This window comes from Oryx dammah, unplaced genomic scaffold, assembly GCF_014754425.2.
Source record: "Oryx dammah isolate SB20612 unplaced genomic scaffold, SCBI_Odam_1.1 HiC_scaffold_29, whole genome shotgun sequence".
Taxonomy (NCBI): domain Eukaryota; kingdom Metazoa; phylum Chordata; class Mammalia; order Artiodactyla; family Bovidae; genus Oryx; species Oryx dammah.
Genome location: NW_024070213.1, coordinates 77,533,666 through 77,546,400, shown reverse-complemented (window position 1 = coordinate 77,546,400; position 12,735 = coordinate 77,533,666). Strand labels below are relative to the sequence as shown.

The window sequence follows — 12,735 nt, the reverse complement described above, 5'->3', positions numbered from 1 at the left end:
GTGTTCTTGCCTGGAGAATCCCAGGGAGAGGGGAGCCTGGTGGGCTGCTGTCTATGGGATCACACAGAGTCGGACACGACTGAAGTGACTTAACAGCAGTAGCAGCAGTATATTTTAGATGCCAAATTATTAATTAAATGATTATTTCCTCCTTGTGTTACTGTGTTAGTCACTCAGTCGTGTCCGACTCTTTGTGACCCCACAGACTGTAGCCCACTAGGCTTCTCTGTTCATGGAATTCTCCAGGCAAGAATACTGGAGTGGATTGCCATTCTCTTCTCCAGAGGAACTTCCCAACCCAGGGATTGAACCCTGGTCTCCTGACTCACAGGCAGATTCTTTACCATTTGAGGGTACTATTCTATTACAGGAATTATTTGTAGAAAATCTACCATATTTTCTCCAGTGTCACAAGATTTTTATAGGAACATAATCCAACATATATGTCATTTATAAGCTGAAATGATCATAGACCTTTGGAATTAGGGACAACTGTTTAAAGAAGCAAGCATCTATAAGCTCTACTAAGTGATGTATTAGAAAGTTATACAAATATTGAGTCTTAATTATAAATGCTCCAATATCATTAAGAAATAAAATGTTCCCACTTCATTTCCTAGATGCTTATAATCATAGAAGAGCTAAGTTTACCTGGGAAATGGTATGGAGGGTCACAGAGCAGCACCATTCCTTTCCCTTCTTTCACTCTGACCTCAGGACGTTCCTCCGGTGGGAAAGGATCAAGATCTAATTATGAAAGCAAGAAAGAAAACATTCATTCTCTGGGCAATGGAAAAATTGATACTCATTAAAGTTTCTTTTTCAGCTGTTAATTCACTTTTAGATACAATATTTCTCTGTTGGTTTGGTGAAGCTTATCAAAAGCCTCCTCCAGCCTTTTCAGACACTGGAATGTGCACACATTACAGAAGAATATGGACATTGGCAGCATCTGTATAACTGTTGGGACAACCCGGAAGACTGTGCATTTTCTAAACTTTGCTTCAGATTTAGGAAGACTTTCTGTAAGAGTATCTGGAAATACAATGTGCACAGACAAACCCAGGGCTTTACCAGAGAAAGTCTGAGAGAGGACGCCAGTGGGGAGAAGGAGTAAGGATGAAGGGCAGAATCCTCGCTGCGGAACGTAAAGGTCTATAATCTTGCTCTGTTTCAAATTCTGGACTCCCCTCAGTTTTTACTTCCTTCACTGTGTTCTGTGTATTTGGAACTCACACTTTGCTTGGTTTCTTTGACAGTCTACTATCTGATTCTTCATTTGTGTTACTGGCTCTCATCCTGTTTCAGTCTTGTCTCATCTCCAGTTCCTTATGTGTGATCAGTTGTTGTTCGGCCACTAAGTCATGTTCGACTCCGTGACCCCATGGACTGCAGCACACCAGGCTTCCCTGTCTTTCACTATCTCCCAGAGTTTGCTCAAACTTATATCCATTGAGTTGGTGATGCCATTTGACCTTCTCATCCTCTGTAGCCCCCTTCTCTTTCCCTTAATCTTTCTCAGCATCAGTGTTCTTTCTAGCGAGTTGACTCTTCACATCAGGTGGCCAAAGGATTGGAGCTGCAGCTTCAGAATCAGTCCTTCTAATGAATAGTCAAGGTTCATTTACTTTAGGGTTGACTGTTTGATCTCCTTGCTGTCCAAGGGACACTCAAGAATCTTCCCCAGCACCACAATTTGAAAACATCAATTCTTCGGCACTCAGCCTTCTTTATGGTCCAGCTCTCACATGACTACTAGAAAGACCATAGCTCTGACTAAATGGACCTTTGTCAGCAAAGTAATGTTTCTGCTTCTTAATATGCTATGATCAGTACTCAAATTATGAAATCTAGTTTTTAATTCTCTTAATATGTTTACATCTCTGAAAAATTATCATTCCAATAATTACCTTTTTGCAAAGAACCCTTCAAATCTACTTTTCCTGTCCTGATGTCTCCCTGGAATGCTATTCATCTTCTAAAACTTAGTTGGAGTCTGTCTCACTGTGGATAACAATATCTCCTCTAAATGTGAAGAGACCATTGACGTGCTTCCTTTTATCCTTGAAATTGGTCTTAATTGCTCCACTCCATTTTAAAGAGAGCAAAATATTTCTGCCCTTTGACTAGACTTCCCTTAAGAAAATATGCAAGGTTTTTTTCCTTCAGTGAATCTGTTGTATATTTCTTCAAGGATTGAGTTTATCATTTGCGCTCTCACTGTCACCACATGAATTTAATCTGGCTGCAACTTGCTGATTTTGTCTCACTCCCTTCTGGTAATTAGTACCACTTGGGTCCTTTTAAAAATGTCACTTTCATCCTATAATTCACTTTGCAAAATATTTAAATGGTGACTTATAAAATCATGTATGGAGAACATCTAGTCTAACTCTTCTCCCAATACACCTTTTTATTTCATAATAACCTCTAACTTTTCGTTTAGCACGTTTCTCAAAGTATTTTCATTATTATTGTCCCTAAAAGGAGAAATTTTATTTAATTTAAACTTAAATCAGTTAACATTTAATTCATTACTAATAAGAAAAATTAAATACTAAGGACTAAGACCATTATGTTGTAATATACAAAATGGTTCCCTCCCTCCAAGAACTGATTTTCACTACCTTGGGAACAATATCATCCCCAGTGAGACTCCAACGCTTAGCATTTCCATTGAGAGTAATTTTTAGAAACTTATTCAAGATCTTTCTGAACATGACTTTAGTTTATTTTCCAGTGTTATCTTAGTGAGACTCCAACGCTTAGCATTTCCATTGAGAGTAATTTTTAGAAACTTATTCAAGATCTTTCTGAACATGACCTTAGTTTATTTTCCAGTGTTATCTTTCACTACTTTAAGTACATTCATAATATTCCTCATAACACTTTGCTCTCTTGGAATTGTTTTTCTTCTCCACACAATTAAGGCCCATTAATCTTGTAAAACCCACCTCATCTGTAAGTCTTTCTCTCACTTTTCTTTCTCCTGGATTTCTCCTTTTTTTGCTTAATTCTTCTGATAATGTCTAAAATTTTCTTTACCTAAATGCACATACCCATTATAAAGTCACAATTACTTACATCCAAAACTCAGGGTTGCTTCAGTGCTTCTGACCATCCCATAGTTATTTGATGCTAGACAGTAATATATTCCAGCATCTTTCTGTTTGTCCGGATTGTTGATAACAAGGTTTCCTCCTACCATACTGTACCGATCACTTGTCAGATCAATATCCCCATTATTCATTCTCCATCTATGAAAAAATAAGTAAATGCCATATCAAATGTCAAGAGGACTGAAATCAGTATCCTGGGATAACATTGTTCTAAAATAATATGAGTACAGCTCCATATGAAAGAAGATGATTAAGTAGTTGACTCAGAGTGGTACTTCTTCATATTCTATAATTCCATGTCTCTGGGCTCATGATTTATAACTTAGTTCAGGCACAGAAAGGTAAATGTTCAAGTATATGAGATATTTCCTTTTTTAGCATGAGGCATTCCAAAGGACAAATATTTCACTGAATTTTGCTACATAAACTGGTTTCTTAGCAGATATACATGGATCATAAATGATAACCATTTATGCAGTAGATTCATGAATAAATAAATGTTATATAAATATTTAAAATATTACTCTAGTAGAAATAAAATATAAGATATCAATACAAGATATCAAAATATAAGATATCAATATCAAAGTCATTTTTGAATAAAATTTCATTTTGAGTAAAACAAACCAATAGAAATCAGGGTTTTACTCAGTTAATGTCATATTCTGACCACTAGAGGCCGATCACACCATTTGAAAATGGCTAAAGTCAATTGGGTCTTGGTTCCAGGCCACAGATACATTATTGCAGGTGTATTGATGGTGATGGTGAATAAACTAACTAGAAACAGGAATCTAGAATCTAAACTAACTAGAATCAGGAAACTTTCATGGTGAGATGATGAGAGGATTGCATATATAAAATAGTTTTCAACTAAGCTGACCCCCTACATTATTTTATAATCATTCTCTTTTAGGGTTAAAGTTTCATGTCTTCTGCAGTGTTCTAAAACAAGAGTTATGTCAACCAGTGGGCTGTGGCCCCATCACTCACGTCCTGGCTGCAGAATTCTGATTAGGGTTAGCATCTTGCCAGAAAGGCCTAATAATTTTATAATATTTTTAATAAATCAAATTACTAGAACATTTTTAGTTTTATTTTTTACAGTGTGGGAAGTAATTTAAAAGCAAACACAGAAAACCATGTTTTGCTTTTCAAAGCCTACCAAATATCAGCCCTATGAATAAATCATCCCCTTCATCCTAGCTGATGGCAATATCGTCCCTGCCTGAACCACCCAATGTCGAGTCACTTAGCATTTGCCAAGGCAGTGGTTTCCCTTGTGAAGCACTAGTTATATCAAAATATAAGATATCAATATAAATTCCTCCCCATTATATTCACTCCAAATTTTTATTTCTTGTTTTAACTTCTTCCCAGTGGGTCTGATTCTGCTCTTGATGTCATATAATGATTAAATTTTGCTGTGATTAGGTAAGTTCACTCATCTAGTTGATTTTTCAGAATATTCACCATTGTTATAATCCCTTTCACACAGCCTTAAATACAATTTTTATTAGAGTTCTTGTTATTGTGTGAGACAGGGCAAGATAGTGAAAGTCTCAAGACTGATAAGTAAAAAAGTTCCCTGTTTTATCTTTCATGATGTTGCCATGAATGACAAATTATCACAGAACATACCATAAATATCAAAGTACTATGTGAAAGACAAATTGCATGATTACCAAGGTTAGTATGGCTTTCCTTGAATATTAAGTAAATTTTCATTATGGCAAGTGTTATTTTGTCAGACAAGCTACATCATGAGCTGAATAATTTTTTCTTACTTTGCTGTTAAATGCAGACCATCTTCACAACAATTAGACATCTACTTCTTCCCATCAGTTTTCTATATTACTGTATAGATAATAAGGGCATACGTACCCTGGGGACTTAAATGCTTATCTAGTCTGTGGGAGGAAGTTGGTGATATATTTGGCAAGCAAAGTTTTGCTTCTTATTGTTACTTTTTAAATTGTGGTAAGAAAACTAAATGGGACTTTGGGGAGGCAGATGTAAGGGGATGTTAATATGTACACAATTTTAGTGATGTAAAACTTTGCTTCTTACAGTCTCTATGGTGGCAGTGGGGCAGCAAAGAGAAGCACAGGTTCTTAGAACACTATCTGAGAACAACCTCTTTCTTTTCTTTTATTCTCCATAGGAGCCTGGAGGCTGATTTGCTTAGGTTCCACATGTATGAACGTCAAGGAAAGAGAATCACAGAATAACCATCACTGAAAATAGCTTTTCAAATACTATCAACCCATTTAGATAGATGAATATTGAAAAAAAAATTATGTTTCCTTGATCTGTGTTTCAGTCTTAGAGCTGTGATTTACTAGTTCTGGAGCAAGTCAATTTACTTATATAGGTTCCAGCTTCCTTTCCTATAAAATTTTGTACTTGATGTAAAATTCTGTACTTTGCTGTCATTAGTTATACTATGCCAAGTCCAAGTTTATGTATGTAAACTCCCATCATGAATGACTTAAGGGTAGAAATAAATCTAGCCCATCAAATATTTTCAGAACAAATATGTTATTTATATAATTTATAAAATATCCACTTATACTGCACTCCAAGATGGTGATTTTGCATATAAATTTATATTTTATTTTATGAAAAATTTTGCAATTATAGTTAAAGGCACTAGGAAATGAGTTCAAGTATAATGAAATGAAAGGAATGTGTATTGTTCATGATAATAAATTTTTAATAGCAATGAAAAGTTGTTTTTCTATCCATGAAAAGAAAAATCTACTACTAAAATCAACTTTGTTGAATGACAGCCTTCAATTAACTCAAGTGATATGAACACACAAGAGCCCCAATTTCCCTGTCAATCACTTGCTTTGTTTTCATGGAACCAAAATCCATTGGCATTTGGTTAATTTTAAAAACTTATTCTTTATATCAGACTAGAAACTGTTAGTATGTTTTTCTGAACAGCCTGAAGCAAGAAAACTGACTGCTACTTTTTATAAATTTACTTTTGATAGTGTTAATAGGTACTCCAGAAAAAACATGAAGAGATATGTAGATTGTCTGATAGGTAGAGTCATTTAAAAAATTTGTTTTGTTGTCTGGAATATAGATTTGAGACTACTGAAAAATGGTGTTTTCTAGAATTCTCTATGTAATATGCTCTTTAAATGTGGTTAATATAGACTATTATCTGTCATCTGTATCTATGAGTTATCCAGGCCAATACATGGAGAAGGAAATGGCAACCCACTCCAGTGTTCTTGCTTAGAGAATCCTGTGGACAGAGGAGCCTGGTGGGCTGCTGTCCATGAGGTTGCACAGAGCTGTACATGACTGAAGCGACTTAGCATGCATGCATGCATTGGAGAAGGAAATGGCAGTCCACTCCAGTATTCTTGCCTGGAGAATCCCAGGGACAGAGGAGCCTGGTGGGCTGCCATCTAGGGGTCACACAGACTCGGACACAACTGAAATGACTTAGCAGCAGCAGGCCAATAAATACAAAAACAGTTTATCCTCAAGTGCATATATTTAAATTCTTTGTATTTTTCAGGTAACCATTTTCTTACTTAATAGCATGATCTCCATTAGCCAATTTTTAAGTGATAATGTTAAATGGTACTGGCATTCTCTGTGCAGGAAATACAAAGTGAATTATACGCATATGTTGAAGAAAACTATTTCAGTATTAAACAACTTTTTAAAAATTAGCTGTATGACAATATTTTTGATAATGACCCTAAATTTTGTAGAAAGCTTTAGGCCATAGCTTTCTCTATAGATACAGGATCATAGATGCTGATCTGTAATCTTAGTCTAACACTTCATTCTGAAAAGAGAAATGAGGTACGTTACTTGTAAACTGGGAAAGGGCTGGCTCGTGCCCTACAGTTTAGTGAAACTTTTCCTTCCGGTGACTCCTCTGGATAAATGGTATTGATTGGTTGTTCTTCAAAAATTGGTCCAAATCCTTTGTCTTCCTCAGAAACTATAAGAAAAATAAAATTATTTTATATTCCTTTATTTTAGAAGTCAAAGAAAATTTGAGTACGTTTAAAAAGGTTTTTTTTGAAAGAAAGGTCAGAAACATGGGATCTCCAGTGTCATTGGAACCAAAGATGTTTGCCTCTATGATTCTGAGGAAAATGTTTAGGTTTATTCAAAATTCTTTTCTACTTATCTCTCATCATTTTCTGAAAAGCACTCTGCGTTGCCATGCTTAACTAATTAGTGCTTCTCAAACAAGCTATGCTTTCATGCCTCTGAGCTTTTCCTCTTTCTGGAACCACCATCTCATTTCTCTCCTCCCATCAAAATTTGTACAATCCTTAATGACAATCATAAAGTTAGCTGCTTTGGGAAGCCAACTCTCAAACTCTCAAACTCCTAGTTTTAGTAGGTCCACATTCTCATAATTCCCTAGCAGGCTTATGGCACTTAACACAGCTGCTGTGATTCTTGATGCAATTTTCTGTTTTACTAGATTGCAGATGCCTGGGGAAATGTTTACTAGATTGCAGATGCCATAATTTCTATACCGCACTCTCCTCCACAGCTGTTTAGCAGTGTGGAACATAATAATTGTTTAACAATTTTTGAACAATAGAATGAATATATTTCTAGAAGTTCTGAGGAAATGAGTCCTTTTCTTGGGTCAGTTCCTGCTTTGTTTTTCTCTTTAAACATGTGACCAACACCGGTAGCATCTAGAACAATCTGTAAATTACTGAACAATCCACGAGTTATCAGTAAACGGATATGGGATCTGACCAGCTGGTTTAAAATCTACCACAAAAATACCAGTGTTGAAGCAGTTGTTCCTGACAGCGTATCCTCTCTGGAGAGGAGGTGTGACACCTCACAGCAGGACGAGGAAGAGAATCACTCACATGTCATCTGTTTGGAACGTTTTTTATAGAGCCCAGCAAAGAGCCAGATGCTCCAGATGACTTCATACTTATATATATATATGGCTAGAAAGGAGGAGTATTCTTACATGGGATCATTGTAGGTCTCTGCTTAATCAAAAGCTATGGTTCACTCTTCCAATTTATTTTTTTAAGAGCGAGTGTAAGGCAAATGTCATACTGAAAAACTGGCTATTCTAACATTAAACTTGAGGATAAGAGCTTTCTTCTAGTTTCTCTTAACAAGCAGTTTAATTACATCTTTTAAATCTTGCCTTAATGAAGTTTATCAGTGCTTTTGGAAAAATTATTTAATATCTCCAAGCCTTGATATCACCCCTTATAAGATGAAGATAATGTTAAAACCTACCTCATTTGACTATTGTGAGAACCACATTGAGACAACCCACATTTTCATGAATTTGCCAATCTTTTCAAAAGTTAATTTACATGTCTTACATGTATCATCCTTTAGACTAATTCCAAAAGTTTCAGAAGCCAAATTTTATTCATTCTTCTAATTCTGGTGCCACAACCATCATGTCAATACACATTTTTGTGTACACAGATGATTAATCAAAAACCTCAGTTAGTTTCTCCCAGTAAGTATGAAGAGTATTAATTTTCCCAGTATTAATTTTTCTAAACTGACCTGAAATATTTCAAAGAGAGAAGCCTCATTTTTAGTTGGAATTTGCTGAAAATGCCATTCAAGAATTTATAGATCTCAGTTACATTATATAGCATCCTCCTATTTCAGATCACAGATAAATCACTGGATCAGAACTGGAGGAACTAGAGGAAATGGGATTTAGCTCAACATTGGTTTCCTAGCTGTTGTTTTATACAAGTCTTTCATTCCATATGGTATTTACACTAAAAAAAAAAAAAAGAAGGAATTGGGGCATGTGCCCTAAGGACTCCATAGGCTTACTGCAACCATAAGTAAGATGATGAATGCAAGGTGTTCACAGAAGTCATTTGCTAATGATTTTTGAAGTCCTGCTTTAAGCTGTTTATTTCCATATACTTGAGACTAAAAACTAGAAATACTGTAATGTTTTCTGCTTTGCTTCTAATAATTAGCTGATGATGCCCAATGTTTTCTGGCCTTTAGGAAGAAATAGCATGACAGGGAAACATGTAATGAATCTCAAATCCTTGATAACAAGACCTTCATTTGTATGTAGGTTCTAGATTTTTTGATTTCAGAAAGAAATAGCTTTGGAATTATCTATGATAAAAAGGGCTTCCTGGGTAGCCCAGCTGGTAAAGAATCTGCCTGCAATGCAGGAGACCCCAGTTCAGTTCTTGGGTTGGTAAGTCCCCTGCAGAAGGCTACCCACTCAGTGTTCTTGGGCTTCTCTGGTGACCCAGATAGTAAAGAATCCAGCCACAATGCGGGAGACCTGTATTTGATCCCTGGGTTGGGAAGATCTCCTGGAGCAGGACATGGCAACCCACCCCACTATTCTTGCCTGGAGAGTCTCCATGGACAGAGGAGCCTGGTGGGCTACAGTCCATGGAGTTGCAAAGAGTTTGACACGACTGAGCGACTAAGCACATATCTATGACATAAGTCATGTGATATTTCTTCTCCCACTTGAACAGTCTCATGAACTCTTCTTTGAATCTCTGTCAATTGCCCAGCTTTACTAACTGGAGAAATTTAGTAACTCTGATGCTTTGGAGCTCTGCTGTTTCTTCCCAATTCACACAAAAATGCTTAAAAAGATGAGCAGTAAAGTTCAATTTTATTAACATGTTTTGGTTCTCTTCTTGAAGGTAAGATTAATACTATTCTCACTTTAACCCTTGATGAATAATGAATAGTGTGACAATTCTGAGAAATTTTAAAAAATTTAAACATACTAATTACTCAGAATATTAAAATAAATACATTTTAGGGGAGTTTAAGCTCATGAATATCTTCTAAATACACTGTATTTATACACAAGCTTGATGATTATGGTATTGCTATCATTATCAACAGAAAAGATCATCAAATTTAAAGAGGAATGAATGTTTGGTGCAATATAAAACTTAAAAAGAAGTCCACTTATCTATACTGGATAGATCTTGAGTTTCCACTTGTTACATTCAGTTCAGTTCAGTCGCTCAGTCGTGTCCGACTCTTTGCGACCCCATGAATCGCAACAGGCCAGGCCTCCCTGTCCATCACCATCTCCCGGAGTTCAATCAGACTCACGTCAATCGAGTCGGTGATGTCATCCAGCCATCTCATCCTTGGTCGTCCCCTTCTCCTCCTGCCCCCAATCCCTCCCAGCATCAGAGTCTTTTCCAGTGAGTCAACTCTTCACATGAGGTGGCCAAAGTACTGGAGTTTCAGCTTTAGCATCATTCCTTCCAAAGAAATCCCAGGGTTGATCTCCTTCAGAATGGACTGGTTGGATCTCCTTGCAGTCCAAGGGACTCCCAAGAGTCTTCTCCAACACCACAGTTCAAAAGCATCAATTCTTCGGCGCTCAGCCTTCTTCATAGTCCAACTCTCACATCCATACATGACCACAGGAAAAACCATAGCTTTGACTAGATGGACCTTAGTTGGCAAAGTAATGTCTCTGCTTTTGAATTTACTATCTAGGTTGGTCATAACTTTTCTTCCAAGGAGTAACCATCTTTTAATTTCATGGCTGCAATCACCATCTGCAGTGATTTTGGAGCCCCCAAAAATAAAGTCTGACACTGTTTCCACTGTTTCCCCATCTATTTCCCATGAAGTGATGGGACCAGATGCCATGATCTTTGTTTTCTGAATGTTGAGCTTTAAGCCAACTTTTTCGCTCTCCTCTTTCACTTTCATCAAGAGGCTTTTTAGTTCCACTTTCTGCCATAAGGGTGGCATCATCTGCATATCTGAGGTTATTGATATTTCTCCCGGCAATCTTGATTCCAGCTTGTGTTTCTTCCAGCAATATGTGAACCGTGAACTTGTTACATTAGAGGTAACATAAGAATTTTAAATGGTCTTCTGTGAGGCTACAGTTTAATGAACTAGAGGTTTTGGCTGTCCTTAATTCAGTCAATAACTCGATTCAGACCTTAACATATGGTGAAGAATTTTGAGACATAATTTCAGAAGCATGATCCATAAAAGAAAAAAAAATGATAAGCTGGACTTTATTCAAGTTTAAAAGTTCTGTTCTGTGAAAGATACTGTTAATAGAATTTTAGGTCTTCAAGATTAGAGATTTTCCTTAGGTCCGTTTCAGCATACATTGGAGAATTTTGGAATAAGTAGCAAACTGGAAATACTTTCCACTAATTAAATATGTACTTCACTTAATAATTGTGATCACCTACAATTTTACAAAATTTGAACTCATCTCAATAGGTGCACAGTTGCACTAACTAAATATTCTTTAACAGTATTGTATTTCCAATATAGAAATAGCTAATCCTGGCCTGTCTAGCACCTGCTTCTAAAGAGTCCTCTGGTAGTGTCATTATCTCCTGCATTGCAGGTCAATTCTTCACCATCTAAGCCACCAGGGAAGCCTTATTGGGATTATAACAATCCTGAATCTCAATTTAATTAATAATGTATTAATTTTCTTAAAATAACTAGTTTTATCATTTGAAATAGTTGAGTTTTGTTCATTCCTAATTGCCTTGATTATTTCAAGTATTGTATGGTGCCTTGAAATACAAAGACAGCTGCACATAAATATACATTTGTGTGGAGGTAGAGGTTAGTTGCACACTTGCATATCTTCATAAAATACATGGTTTTAAATGTTTCTTTTGATAGCATTATCTTTTGATTTTAAGATATGTGACTTTGAGATAAAAATTCATCAGCTTTTAGAAAACTGAACATATGTTTATAGTTTCTTCATCATGATCATAAGGCATATTTTTTTCTGGAAAAGATATCAGCAATGGCAATTTCCACTGAAAATAATGGAATGCCATGTTAATAATGATCAGATTATATCTATTGATTGGCAATCCCTCTACTGATTGAAGTAAAGATAAAACACTTTGGGGGTGAGTTGGGTTGAAGTTTATAGGCCAAACTGAATATTATCAGTGCCCCAAGCTATTTTATTCTCAAGTGCTTTTCCAAAATTATATGCAGATATTTCTAAGTGCTCTATTTCCATTTGCCCTTCACAGGAAGAGAAAATGAATCATTTAAGTGATAAAATATGAAACTAGTTTCCAATAAAACACTGAATTTTTCCATTTTGACAAAATATTATATTTAAGATATTTCCTTTTGCCCATTTTAAGAACAAAAGGAAAATATGACACACTTGATATCACATTAGTGTTTCTAGTTAGTATTATTTTACAAATGTTAGCATATATTTATAAATTTTATAAATATTTCTTGCTTTTCTAATATTTTCAAGCCTGAATAAAATAATGTATTTCATTAGGTGGTTTACCAATTACAATATACATTTTATTTTGAGGACATATTTGGGCTCTTGGGAGATAAATTATTCATCACCAGCTTTGAATTGCTTTGGTATGCTCAGTGTTAACTTCTGAATGTAAGCTTCATAACCCGCTTGAAGACTATCCAAGCTCATTGCTCTGTTAGTTGAGCTAGGGCACTCAGATCAAGGAAAAAGAACTTTCAGGGGTAATACAACACAAGGTTCAGCAAAGGATCCATTAATACAAGCATTATAATCTCTGTTAACAAAAATTAAGTTATCCATTGCTTTATTTCTAGGGTAACGGAAATA

General features: G+C 35.8%; 1 protein-coding gene across 4 annotated transcripts in view; it reads right to left on the bottom strand.

The window, feature by feature from the left end:
• CNTN1 (contactin 1) overlaps window positions 1-12,735 on the bottom strand; it is a 422,969-nt gene that overhangs the window by 172,123 nt on the left and 238,111 nt on the right. For all 4 annotated transcript variants that reach the window (XM_040233499.1, XM_040233501.1, XM_040233502.1 and 1 more), the window contains exons 4-6: window positions 6,963-7,095; window positions 3,085-3,257; window positions 652-747 (exon numbers count right to left, since the gene is read on the bottom strand). In XM_040233499.1, the coding sequence (XP_040089433.1) occupies window positions 652-747; window positions 3,085-3,257; window positions 6,963-7,095 (402 nt within the window). The remainder of the gene's footprint in view (window positions 1-651; window positions 748-3,084; window positions 3,258-6,962; window positions 7,096-12,735) is intronic.